We start from the raw sequence: 13,068 nt of genomic DNA on the forward strand, positions 1-13,068 counted from the left end.
AAGTTGTAGCTTCTGAAAAAATGAATGGCTAATTAGTTGAATTATTTGTTTTACTTTACCAAAATTAATTAAAAGTATTGAATGTTCACATTTCAGTTGGATCAAATTAAAACACATTCATTTCTACATATTCTGCTGCACTGTTATACAACCCCAAATCTTTAGTGTTTCAAGGGACTTCATTTTTTGGACATTTTTCATGTTTTAATACAGCAGTTACTTATAACAATGTGGTTAGTATTTCTGCTAGAATACTTATGTTCTCCTCTGTACTTACGGTAAAATCCTGAGTATTTTGGTTTTAGTAAAGTAATACTGTTGTAGAATATGATGCAGTGTATTGGGGGAAAAAAAAAAAAAAAAAAAAAAAAGAAAGAAAAAAAAATATTCCTCCAAAACTGTTATTAATTTTACTTTAGAAAAGCCTAAAGGTAGATGCTTTTTTGGTACTCTTAAAGGGCAAGAACTTAAGTCACATCATTGTTAAATAAGATAATTAATTGTAGTTGTTTTAGGCTTTGTGGCTTAGAGTTACAAGTTAAAAATTGTACCAGTTTCATACTAGCAAGCAAGCAACATTTAGCTCATTTTTGTCAGCTTTTTTGTACTGTTGACAAAAACCCTGAGTTCAAGAATTATCATTAGACCTGGTTCAGTGTTTTTTGTCCTCTGAGGTATGTGGCATCTTCTAGAAAGACCTCTCAAGTGTCTCAGCCTGCGACTGCTTGGTATCACACTTGAGCTGTGTAGCTCACCCTGGAACAGTCACATGCCATTCAAGTTCAAATCGTTTTTAGTAGTAGGAAACAAAATGCAATTCTCAGCATACGACTTCCAGTTAATTTAGGTTTGGTGCTGAAATTAGCACTACCTACCTGCCAAAACAGCAGATAAATGAGAGAAGTGGAGGACTGTACTCTCCCCAGAGTGCAAGACAGCAAGAAGCTCGTAGCCTCTCAGTGGAGCCTTTTTTTGCTCTGGCTGGACACGGGAGGGAAGTCTTGCTGTGCAGTGTCTGAAGTTAGGGAGTTAAGGACATAAAATATTACAAAGATCACAGACTGAGTTCCCAGCCCTTTGTCCTGAATGCAGATATAATTACTTTAGCGTATAAAGAAGGGGGAAAAAAAAGTAAACACTAGTTGAGTCTATGATAATCGCAAGTAGTTTTACTAAACCTGAGAGAATTTGCATACTCAAGATATTTTACTGAAATATTAAAAATTAAATGCTGCTATTAATTGGTGTAGAGCAAAGACCAAACTTCATTTTGGAGTTAACCAGCTCTCTTGAGAATGCTCTGCTAAGGCGTTGTCATAGCCTTTTGATGCTGCAGATATGCAAGTTAGCCCACGGGGAAATAAAACATTAAATTAGATATGACTACCTAAAATAATATGCAGCAGTAACAAGCCATTTACAACACCCAGAAGACCTTTGTTACTTTTAGAACGAAATATAAACTCTTTCCAACACTTGAACAATAGGAAATTAATTCTTTGTCAGTAAAAGCCAGAGGACAAACTAAATATTTAAATGGCCACCGAGGATTGAGGTGGAAGTGCAGCTTGTAGACAGCTATACAAATCACTAACAAACCTTAATGAATATTGGGTGTGGGCATCAGGGTCCTGTCAGATTTGACACCATGTCCCAAGTAGCTTAAACCCAACACTCAAGAAAAGGTGGAGACCTCATCAGGTCTCTAACATCTGGGATTTTATTTGTCATTTTGGCATACCCTGCAAGCGCAAAAGAAAGAGTAAAAGGGGATTATCTTGACAATGAAATGAGTTACTGAATCTTGTGATAATGAAAAGCAGAAGAATTCTAATTCCTTTCTATAGTCCCCGAGGTGGAGGTGCGTTTATAGTTCTGCAGGAGTATAATGTAGGAGGGAAGAACAGATGGCCCAAAATCCATGAAACAAGACACCACCTAATCCCAGGACTGAGTACCATTATTAATCCTGGTCAGATTCCCTACTGGTACTTTGTAACAGGGTTCAGAATTGCTACTGAGGAGCTAGCATGTTAACTTGGAAGAAAAAGAAAAAAAAAAAAGGAAGAAAATCAGTTGTAGGTTGTTGATTCAAGACGGTGCGCACCACTGTTGTGGAATTGCATTTACTGTTGAAATAACTTCAAACAGTAGACTTCAAATGAAATTCAATTCAGAACAAATACAGTTGTTTCTGTAATCTCGTCTGCTTTTATTGTGACAGTGTTTGCATATTTTTTGAGACTGGAATTTCTTTTGTTACGTGGGTCCCAGTGCTATATACATAGCAGGTACAGCATTTTCACAGTAGTCAATTCTACAGAATGTTTAAATTCACAGAGAAATAGAGATAATAGTGAAAGCTGAGTTCTTTGGTTTTTACATTTGATGCTTTCTGTGCAATTCTTCCAGTTCAATCTACATTTCATAGCATGAGGTACAGAACGCAGTGATCAGTTATTATTGTTCCATCTTAAGGGCCAGTTCCCTAGGTTCAAATTGCTGACATGCTGGAGACACATTTCTGCTTTTTCTATGACAGGCGTATTTTTAATGGGATGACTTCACCAGCTTCCTACCCAGAGAAGGGGTGCATTTCCATAGGAACTTCAGGTTTAGTGCGTTTCCACACTTTACCTTGTACTAGCTCTGTTACTTATGCAGCTGTTCCGTGAGTTGAGTCAGGGCACTGAGCTGTCTGAAAACTAATCCAACAGGAAAGAAGAGTTTCCAGCAAGATCATCTCCTTCATCTGGCTCACTGGATAGGGACACTTTAATGGCCATGCTGGCACAAAAAGAATTCAGAAAAGTGTATAAAGGAGGGCAGAGGGAGGAAGGGTCAAAGGGAGGAGAAACTTTTAATACAGGAGCCTGGACCTGGATTGGTTTTATGCTGGAGAATCAGGAGTGCAGGGAGATGTATTTTCTGTCTCAACCTCTGCAGTCAGCTTGTATAGCCTGGGTGTATCTGTAGAGCCTTGGACTTGAACAAGCATGGTTCATTCACTGGGTTTCAGAGGCTCAAGCAATTAAGGTGCTGCCAGGCACTATTTGCGGGATGGTTTACCTACAAGAGGTTACCATCCAGTTCACAGACTGTTTCATTTATTAAAGCAGTTGAAATCTGATGAATCAAGCATAGAGCAAAAGAGAAGACACCAACGCTGTAATTCTAGTTCACGTGGCAATTATGTAGGGCTACATTTTGAGCAGCTTCCACGTTTGTGATGCTTTGTTTACTGTACAACCATTCAACATCTGTTTGTTTTTTTTAACAGGCACTAAATACAAGTATATAAATCAGTGAGAGTCACAGGTACCAGGTATGCCTGGAAACTAAATCAATGTTTGCAACCAAATGCCTAAAATTAAGATGCAAAAATGTGCAGATGCAATTTTTTAATTGAAGAACCTCTTCATGCCCATCTGTAAAGCAGGAGTAAGAAAATTTAGGCACTTCTCCGAGAGCTACTTATTACTAAAGATCAAATATTTATGATAAAAGAGTTAAGCATTACTCATGTCAGTATAGCTCTCAGTCAGTTCTGAAAGCTGGCCTCACAAATGTGAAATAGGCAGTATTTTCATTGTTTTCCATTATACATTTTTCTCCATTTAATTAGAATAAGACAGGTCAGTATAGTAATTTACGAATACCTTAAGAATTATTGTATACAAAAGACAGTCTTGAACAAAACTGAAAGTCCCTTTAGATCTAAATTTTAATACGCCCTCTCTGATTAGGCAGAATCCAAAAATACCAAATCAACAAGTGAATTGAAATTTTTCAGCTCTTTAGTATTCAGTAGTGTAATGAACATGATGTACCTGCCCAGTTATTCTTTAAGGGAGATGAGCTCATTTCAAATAGATAACCATCTTTGACTTCTCTTCTGATTCATCACTGACCTGAACTCCATTTGAACCTTGTTAGACACAAAACAAGCAGGATTCCTGGCCTGAGCTATAAAATATAATTAAGCCCTTTTGAAATGATGTGTAAAAGAACATAGCTTTACCCCCACTATAACCACCACCACCACCACAACCAATAAAGTTAAATCAAGCACTGCCTGTAATGGATTAAAATAATAAATGTTCCTGGATTTTAGTGTTTGAAGTATTTGAAGAAAACAGGCTCCCAGCAGCCAGGACTGCTGAATGCATGGGGACATTTATTAGTGACGAATTCAAGGGTTTGGCCTGTTTAAGATCATTACTTTCTGTTTACCGTGTGTTACACATCTCATGTTTTTACAGAGCCCACATGTGTCCATATGTAACGCTGAAAAATGCTCTTTTACTGAAGAATAGTTAATTGGTAATGTGTAAATATTGTTCTCATGGGGAGAATGATCTATCATAAGATTCAGCTCGAGACTAATGAGAAATCCAGTGCAGTCAGTGGATTGTTAACTAAATCTCTCCTGGAAAATTGTCTTTTACTACGTGTCTCACCGTTTGTTTGCTACTGCTGTTTCCAGACTTGGATAAATTGGCTGCCTATTAAATTAACTGCAGTATTCCCCCAAGTTATTTTCATAGCTTTGTTACCTTTTTTTTTGTCAGAAGCTATTTCTTAGAGGATACCTATCAGCAAAGCAGTGTAGCCATAGTATAAGTACTCATTAGTATCTCAAGTTTTCTGGAAAAACTATACCATAGTATAGTTTTATAGTACTCATTAGGTGATGTATCTTCGAGTTTTTGAGGAAAATAGTTTATGTAGGTAATTATAATGTATTTACATATTCATTGCTGTCCTGTCTTTGGCAGCTATAAAATAGTTGCTAAAAGTGCAAATACGAGGAACGAATGCTCAGAAGCAAGTATCACAGTTTATCACCGGTGTAATGTATGACATAAAGTAGAAGGTGATAAGGAAAACTACTTGCTAATTAACTTCTTATTGCTAATAAGAGGTTCTGTCTCTGCTGACCAGCAGTGGGGGACACTTAGGGTGGGAGCGCGGCCTGCTGTGGTGCGCAGGCCCCATCCCTCACATGCCTCTCGCCCAGTCTGAATTGGAGAACAGGCTCTGGCTCTGGGGCCTGGTTTTGTTCCTGAGCTGCCCCAAACTCGGAAAAGCAATTTTCTTCCTAGAGATAAGATTTATAGTAAAACCATGACTCGCTTCCAACAGGCTTTTGAAAATACAGCTTGTGCGTAGTCTGGTGCGATTTGTTGTATTTGTTATGTACGCTTCCATTTTCTTAAAACACTTTCCTCAAGTGTTTCCTAAAGAAATTTACCAACGAAAATAGTGCTTTTTGTTGTATTAGGTGACGGTGCCCTGAACCAAACAGGATTTGCAGCTACCTAAGGAAGAGCAGTACAGTGCATTATAGAAGGAAAAAAAAACTCCTGCTGCATTTCTACTTGTTTCATTTGGAGCAAATTCAAGAATAAGTATTTTAAAATGTTTTTGAAAACAAGATGTCCATAGCTGATGTCAAAACATTGTCTCTCCCTTTGTCTGTGAACCAGGAAGAATAACAGAACTGTTTCTTAACACCTGTTTTGCCTAAACACTACGTGATTGTTACTGTAAGACAAGGATTATTTCAGTGTATTTGCTGCAGCTATTTAAATGGGCCAGCTCTGTTTCTCTATGCATGCATACACAGAGATTCATGCATGCAGGGCAGTTTAATTAATGTGGAGCCTTCTATTATTGGTAAGCCCCAAGATAGTTATATTGGGGTACTCACATTCTATGAAACGTCTTTGTAATGTTTATATTAGTATAAATCAAGTCTTTACTGACTGGGAAAAAAGAAAGGGGATGTTACAAATCAAAGCAAATGTTGTCTTTTAGTAAATTTTATTCATTATTCTCTTGTAATGATCTCCATCTTTAATTTCTGTGCAAGTTAATTGCTAGATACTACCAAGTTACAGCTAGCTGTTTCTCAAAGCCTCCTACATTATTTCCAACTGTATAAATATATCTAGATATTCCTTTTGACTATATGTCATCATAAGGTAATCCTTGCAGTGACATAGAGAAGCCTGATTTAAGTTGTATTCTGCTCACTTAGCCTGGCAGCATCTTGAGGTGCTATTGTGGGTCGGGGTGGGGTCTGACAATGGAGGGTTGGCAGCATTTTTTAAACACTGTCTAAAGCAAGTGCTTCATATTTATTAGTTTCTTGGAGGAGTATTTTAGAAGTCATGAAACTATTTGTTTCTAGAAGTAAATTATTGCACGTACTGAAAAGTGTGTTGGTGTTCACGAGCAATAATCCAAACAGAACAAGTTAACTTCTACATATCACAACAATCGTTTATGAAGATATATTGCTTCTGTGTGGTGCCATCTCAAGTTCACTTCAAATGGAGACTTTGATTTAATCTGTTTAAACTGAAGTTAGAATTCTACAACAGAAGTTTGTGAGAGATGCATGAAAGGACTGTCAGAAAACTGTGTGTGGGAGGAAAAAAACAGAGGAGAAATATTTTGCATCTTTACCTTTCAGAGATGATTGCTTCATTCTTAGGAAAGCAACTTCACTACCTGAGCCTATACTTTGAATTTTAGTATGGCATTTGGCAATGCTAAAATAAGTTCCTTTCTAACACAAACTGATATTTCTTCACTCCCTTCCCTTAGGATTTGAGATTATTTCTTTTCTAATGTCATTGTTTTTGGATTTCTGTCCTGATGGTACCCTATTGAAGCTTCTGTCATGCCCTTTTGTTCAAACCGTTTTTAGGGTTTGCGCATCCATGTCAATCTTCATCTGTTTTCTTTAAGCTTCTTCAGGACATCACTTTGCCCAACCTTACCTGAATGTTCTTTGCATTTTTTTTTTTAGTAAAAGCACAGTAGATTTTATACTAAAATTCACTTCTTCCCCGGGGAGCATGTAGATACAACTGCTGGGAAGGACAAGGTGTCATATTTGCCCATGGAAGAGCAGTCTGTGTCCCAGTGAGGAGAAAAATCTCTCATTGGGTCGGTGAGCTTTACCTGGTATTTGTAGGAAACAATTTGTGGAGGTGTTTCATAATATTTATTTGTTTAGAATTTACCAACACATCCTTTTCTTTTAATTGTGTCTTCATTTCTCAGTTGTTTACATAGTGACTGAAAAAAGGCACTGCTGATTCTGAACCAGGATTATGTGCTGAATGCTCAGTTCTGTTTTTAAGCAGTTGAATATTGTGTTTTCTTTGTACTTCATGGAGATGAAATGACAACAGAAAAAGACTGCAAAACATAATCCTTCCAAGTGTAATCCCAGTGAAAGAAAACATAAATAAAACCACTTGTATTCTGGCATTCCTTTTTCCCTTTTGTTATTTTTGCAACTTGGCACATACTCCAATAAAACTATAGAACATTTCTGTATGTTGCGGAATTGTGCAATAGTTAACAGGAATTTCTCCTCTTTAAAAACAAAGTTCCGTGTAGAGTATTAAAAAAAAATTAATTTCCAAAGATTGTAATGCCTCTGAAAATAACCAAACTGGGCATAGCAGGGCGAGGGTGATCTCTTCCCCTAGAACACCTCCTTTTCTTGGGTTAAGACTATGTGAAGCTGATTCATTCCACAGTTTTGCAGAACCAAGTCTGAACTCAGACCAAAGGAGAGGCATCGTGTTGTTTGTATTCTTGGTTATCACTGTAGTATCAGAAAAACACTGAACAGTTTCTGACGTGTAAACCTTTTACATGTAACAGCAAGCCCGGGGACTCAGAAGCCAGCCTAAATAACCCTGAGCTAAAACCCCTTTCACAATCAGTGGCAAGAGTCCTGTTTGATTGGCATGGGACAAACCTTCACTCGAGCCCTTGATCATTCTTACTAAACTCCAAACAGCTCAAGGGAATGATTATTCTTGTTTGTGATTCCTACTCAAGCTGAATACAATTCAATGCCATCAGAGCTATTGGGACTGTTGGACCACCTTCCTAGTGGATGCTGGATAAATATATATAAAAAAAAAATCTAATATATTTCCTTCCATTGTATGAAATATTTCTTGGTATTATGAAATCATAACATCCCAGGAGGCAGGCAGACTTTTTTTGTGGATTCTCAAAGACTCATAGAAGAAGTTTTACAGCATGTATTCAAAATAGAAAGTTGTATTTTGGGGGGAGTTTTCTACCAGCAAAGGTATGAAATTGTTAAGTGGAACTATGCCATGAAATATCTGTCTGTGTAAGCCTTACGTGGTTTTGAATCGTTAACTGTTTGTAAATATTGTTTCATGAGAAAAATAAGCCATCGGCATTGTAAAGGATGGTGACATTCAATATTCAGTGTGTTTTTTCCAACTGTGAGCACCAGAAGAGTAAAGTTAACACTACCTCAGATGTAGTACTTTTCATGTAAATATACAAAAGAATTAAAGAGATATTAAATGCGGTTTGTTATATTAAATCATGATTGCAGAAGTTAAATTCACAAGAGATGTGAAATTTCTAGATGGGGATTTTTTCCTAACAGTGTTTGTTTTTAATGAGAGTACACAAGGCCTATCATAAATCTAGCACGCCATTGTCTTTTTTCAATGTTTTATAAAGCTATGTAAACTGCAAATGGTTATGATGTGAAAAGTTTAGATTAAATTGTTTTTTAGGTAAACACATGTTATATATTTTGAGTTACAGTAATTGCTTTGAATTATTTGAATTCAAACATTACCCTCATTCTCCTGCTAAGCACTCCAAAGTCGAGCAAAGCAATATTTTATAGGTAACCTGAACAAAAGCAGAGAGAATAATTCAAAATAGCTATTTCCTATCAGTTTAGAATATAATCAAGTGAAGCAGCTGTTCTTGTTCTTAATGTACTCTTTTGAAAAAAATTCATAGTTTAATGAAAAATGTCTCTTCTCATAAACCGTAAAATACTCACACATGTAAAAAGTCATAATGTTTTGGCAAATAGCTCTTTGTAAGGAATGCGCATGAAACATACCTGCTCCATAACTGCAATACCGCATAAAGAGTGCTCAGTAATGTTGGAAGAGCAAGCTGAAGGAAAAAAAAAAAAAAATGACAAATCTTGTGGTCCAACTGTGATCCTCCTGCTTGGACAGGAGAGCAGTGGTCCACAGAAATGTTTCCATGGAAGTCAGTGGGACTGCTTCTGGGAGAAACTGCATGCTGGTACCGATTTACAATGTCATCCTAAAGTAAATTTGGACAACAAACACAAAAATGCCGGGAGAATAACTACTGGTAGGATAAATTCTCCGTCTGTCTTTTTAGGAATCCATGGATCATCTTTTGTCCTGGACATAACAGATTTCCTACTTAAAACAAGTCTCAAAGAAAGAACGAGGTCTCTGATCGGCCCTTTTTGCTGTTCTGTTAGCGTGGAAGCCAAGTGGTGTAAGCACAGCGGTGATCCTGGCCCAGAGCAATCCATTCCAAAAATATACATTGATTTGAGAGGAGGACTGCTGCAGGTCTGTATGAGATGCTTATGGTTCTGGTATCGAACTCGCCTGGCTTTGGATGATTGAGATTTTACAAACAAATTGCATGGGAGCCTGTAAAGCAGATAACAAAAGCTCATTTGGGTGTGTTTTTGTTGTTGTTTGTTTGTTTGCTTGGTTTTGTTTTGTTTTGTTTTGTTTTGTTTTGTTTTGTTTTATTTTATTTTATTTTATTTTATTTTATTTTATTTTATTTTATTTTATTTTATTTTATTTTTACCTTTTAAAATGAGTATTCTTTCATGTAAAACTGTTGATTGAAAAATTGTGTAAGATTTTTTGTGTTGTTGTGTTGTTGTTTTTTTAATGCTACTTGAGCTATGTATTGTAGCTGTATGTGTGTGTTCCCTTAAAAGTACTGGATCAAATTACTAACACTTAATATTTAGGACCCTGTTCTGATCTGTGTGTGTTTGTCTGTCCATGAGCTATGTTTCTGTGATGCCTAGGGGTAGTCTTAAGAAATGCATATCCTTTCTTTTTAAACTTACACAAATTTCTCAGGGGAGTAATTATAAACTGTTGTTTGTAGTAATTAATACTCAGTTTTCCATGCTGTCCTCTCCGTTTTGGAAGTATGGAAGCCCATAGCTTGAAACCAGTCCAAGAAACATGGGAGTTCTTGAAATGAAAAATAGATTCTGTGGGACTTAAACAAGTAGGCTTTAAGATATGTCTTGTTTTAATTATTTTTATTGTAGAATCTATACACACCAAATGTTTTAAAATAAATATATAAATCAAGTATATAAAGCACAAAAAGGAAATTTTGACATTTAGTTGTGTAATTAGACCTTTTCCCAGAATCGACATCAGAAGTTCTTAATACCACAGCACTTGGAATAGGGCTAATCGAATAATATGAATTGAATATATATACATATATATATATATGTATGTATGTATGTAAATAAAGTCAGTTTGTTTCTCTGCTTCTTTTTGATTTGTTTTTCACAAGTACTTGGCTGACCACCTCTGCATATTCTTACTAAAAAGGTGCTTTGGTGCTTGGGTTTTCAATGTTATTTTATTTTCTGACAAGGACCTGAGAAACATCTATAAATTTGAGAAACAATTTATTATTAGAATATATCCTGCAGTAATTAGCTTTTCCAGGAAATAAAAATAAAAATAAAAATAAAAATAAAGATCCAACAGAATAGGTTTGAGAATGCTTTCAAATGAATTTATTTGGGGCTAATTTTACCAGATCTAAATATGACCTCATTTTCTACCACTGTTAATTTGTATTACAGCAGAGCCTAGAGAGCTTATGTAAAACTGGTGCCTTATCTGTGAATATCTCTATTAGGAGCTCCTTGCTCTGGAGTTCCAGCTGCCAAAAAATAAAATAAATGAGAATGGGTGGAAAAAAGCATCCTTCATTCCTCCAACCAGTGGAGAACTGAGGCCTTGGGGATCACCTTAGTGACACAGAATTCTGACTTTCCATATTTTTATAAATTTCTGTGTTTTTTTGTTTTTTTGTTTTTTTTTCCCTAACTTCAAGCCATGCTCTCAGAACTTATAGCACATCCAATTTATATTCTGTGTGTTCTCAGTATTTGCTTAAGGTGATCTAGAGTATGTCTTTCTAGTCATCCTCTTTGCTCTGTTGCATTTTCAGTTTTTAATGTGTTCCAGAATTCCAACATCCTCTTTGAACAATTTAAACTTTGAAACTTTAGCAAGTTTTGTCCTATTTTGAATTGCAAAACCTGTGACTAGTCCTAGCAGGATGTACTGCACTCAGCTGTATGGTTTTGCATATCACTTTTTACTTCTGTGTTTTCAGTTCTGTGCTCTTCCAGGCAGCATCTCCCTCAGTTGCAAGTGGTATGAATTAATGTATTCTTTAGAGTGATGAAAAGAACAAATTTACCAAAATTATTTTGTAGAGGTTTCTTGTTGTTCCTATTCATTATTTTGACATTAAGAATACTTAGAAGAAATTAAGATAAAAGTAGAGCAGACTGAAAGCAATATGAAGTTCCTTTTAATTTCCCTTCAAATGTGACTGAATATTGTAGGTAATCATTTTGTCTTTTTTTTTTTTTTCTTTTTTGTAAAGGTTTTCTGGGGTCAAGAGCATTTGAACTGTTTAGTTCTTCTCCAGGAGCTTCTGTGGGAGTACCTTACTAAACACGGCAGTGTAGAGACATTCATGTCTGAACGTAGATACCCCACTTGTTTTTCGACGGAAAGGAATCAGGCCTCAAAAACTGAGCATACCTCAGATGATCTGAGAACAGGCCTGTTCCAGTATATACAAGATGCAGGTAAGAAGAATATTATTACTCTCTTTATTTTAATAATTATAAAGTCAGTACAGTAGTAACCTATTAAAGATTACTTGCTTCTCACAATTAATTCTTTACTTTTTTCTTTTTTTGAAAAGCAATAGAAATGACATCTGCTAGAATGAAAAAAAAAATAGTTTTTTGATTTCTTTCCATTAAGCTGTAATCTTTTAAAAGTCAGGGAAATTGCTTTTTTTACTTTCTCTCCTTTTGATCCTGAAGGGTTTATTTTTAACTACTTTGGTCTCATAAACCAGCATGTTTCTTTTTAGAAATTATATAACAGATTATAGCTTTCTTTCATTTGACAGAAGCACAAAAACTGCCTGGTGCCTATGAAGTTGTGTTTTACAATGAAACTGAGGATAGTCCAGGAATGATGCTATGGAGATATCCAGAACCCAGAGTGCTCACTCTTGTAAGAATTAATCCTGTCCCTTTTAATACCACTGAAGATCCTGATATCAGCACTGCTGACCTCGGAGATGTTCTTCAGGTAGGTAATGAAAGTTTTCTGCTTTCATTAACAAAAGAAAATATTACAGCTGTAAAGTGAATGTTTTCAAACTTGCATTTATTAAAAATGAGTGCAAAACAAATGTCAGGAGCTCTATAAAATCAATAGGAGGTAAATTCCACAGCTTACACATATCTTTAGTTTTAAAACTACTTGTCCAAACATTTTAACCACTTATCTGCAAAGTCTTTCAGCTGTAGCAAGCTTTATCTGTTCTGGTTTGCCAGGAATACCAAGTCTTTATTCTGCCTTCATATGTTTTCACCCATCAGTCTTTATTTAAAGATTTCATTTGATTTGAAAGAGAGACATACATGTATAAAGAAAAACCTGGTCTGAAATTGCCGAGATGCAGTGGAATCATTGAACACAAATCTCCAATCCTGCTGTTCTCTCCTGTGTCTGTGATGGTAGATGGCTGTACCTCTTCTAGTAAGATCCACAGGGTTCGGAAAAAGGATCTAGATTCTCTCATTTAGCTTTGACAGTGTTGAAGTGAGCAGTTTGGCTGTGTGAGATCATGGAACTGCCCTTCAAAGGAGGGCTGAGTGCTGCGAATCCGTGATTCAGCGCTTCAAAAATAGGGCCATACCTCGCGATTGCACTGATCCTTAACTCTGATAATTTTTGCTTTCCAAAATTTATAGTTAGGTAGTTACACTGTCTCCTGTGTAGTGTGATACATGTTTATAAAGGTTACTTACTCCTTGCATGCCTATTTTGATTTTTGCTTAATTTCAGTTTTAATAATCTTGGTTTTCTTTTTGTATTGCAAATTGGATCTTTCTGTCTC

The 13,068-nt window shown here is 36.0% G+C and overlaps 1 protein-coding gene across 1 annotated transcript in view; it reads left to right on the top strand.

Moving 5' to 3' along the window:
• Positions 1-13,068, top strand: part of VPS13B (vacuolar protein sorting 13 homolog B) — a 459,490-nt gene that overhangs the window by 363,888 nt on the left and 82,534 nt on the right. The window contains 3 exon segments of the mRNA XM_032182423.1: positions 9,229-9,428; positions 11,530-11,737; positions 12,070-12,254. Coding sequence (XP_032038314.1) covers positions 9,229-9,428; positions 11,530-11,737; positions 12,070-12,254 — 593 coding nt within the window.

The sequence above is a fragment of the Aythya fuligula genome, chromosome 2, assembly GCF_009819795.1.
Source record: "Aythya fuligula isolate bAytFul2 chromosome 2, bAytFul2.pri, whole genome shotgun sequence".
Classification (NCBI taxonomy): Eukaryota; Metazoa; Chordata; class Aves; order Anseriformes; family Anatidae; genus Aythya; species Aythya fuligula.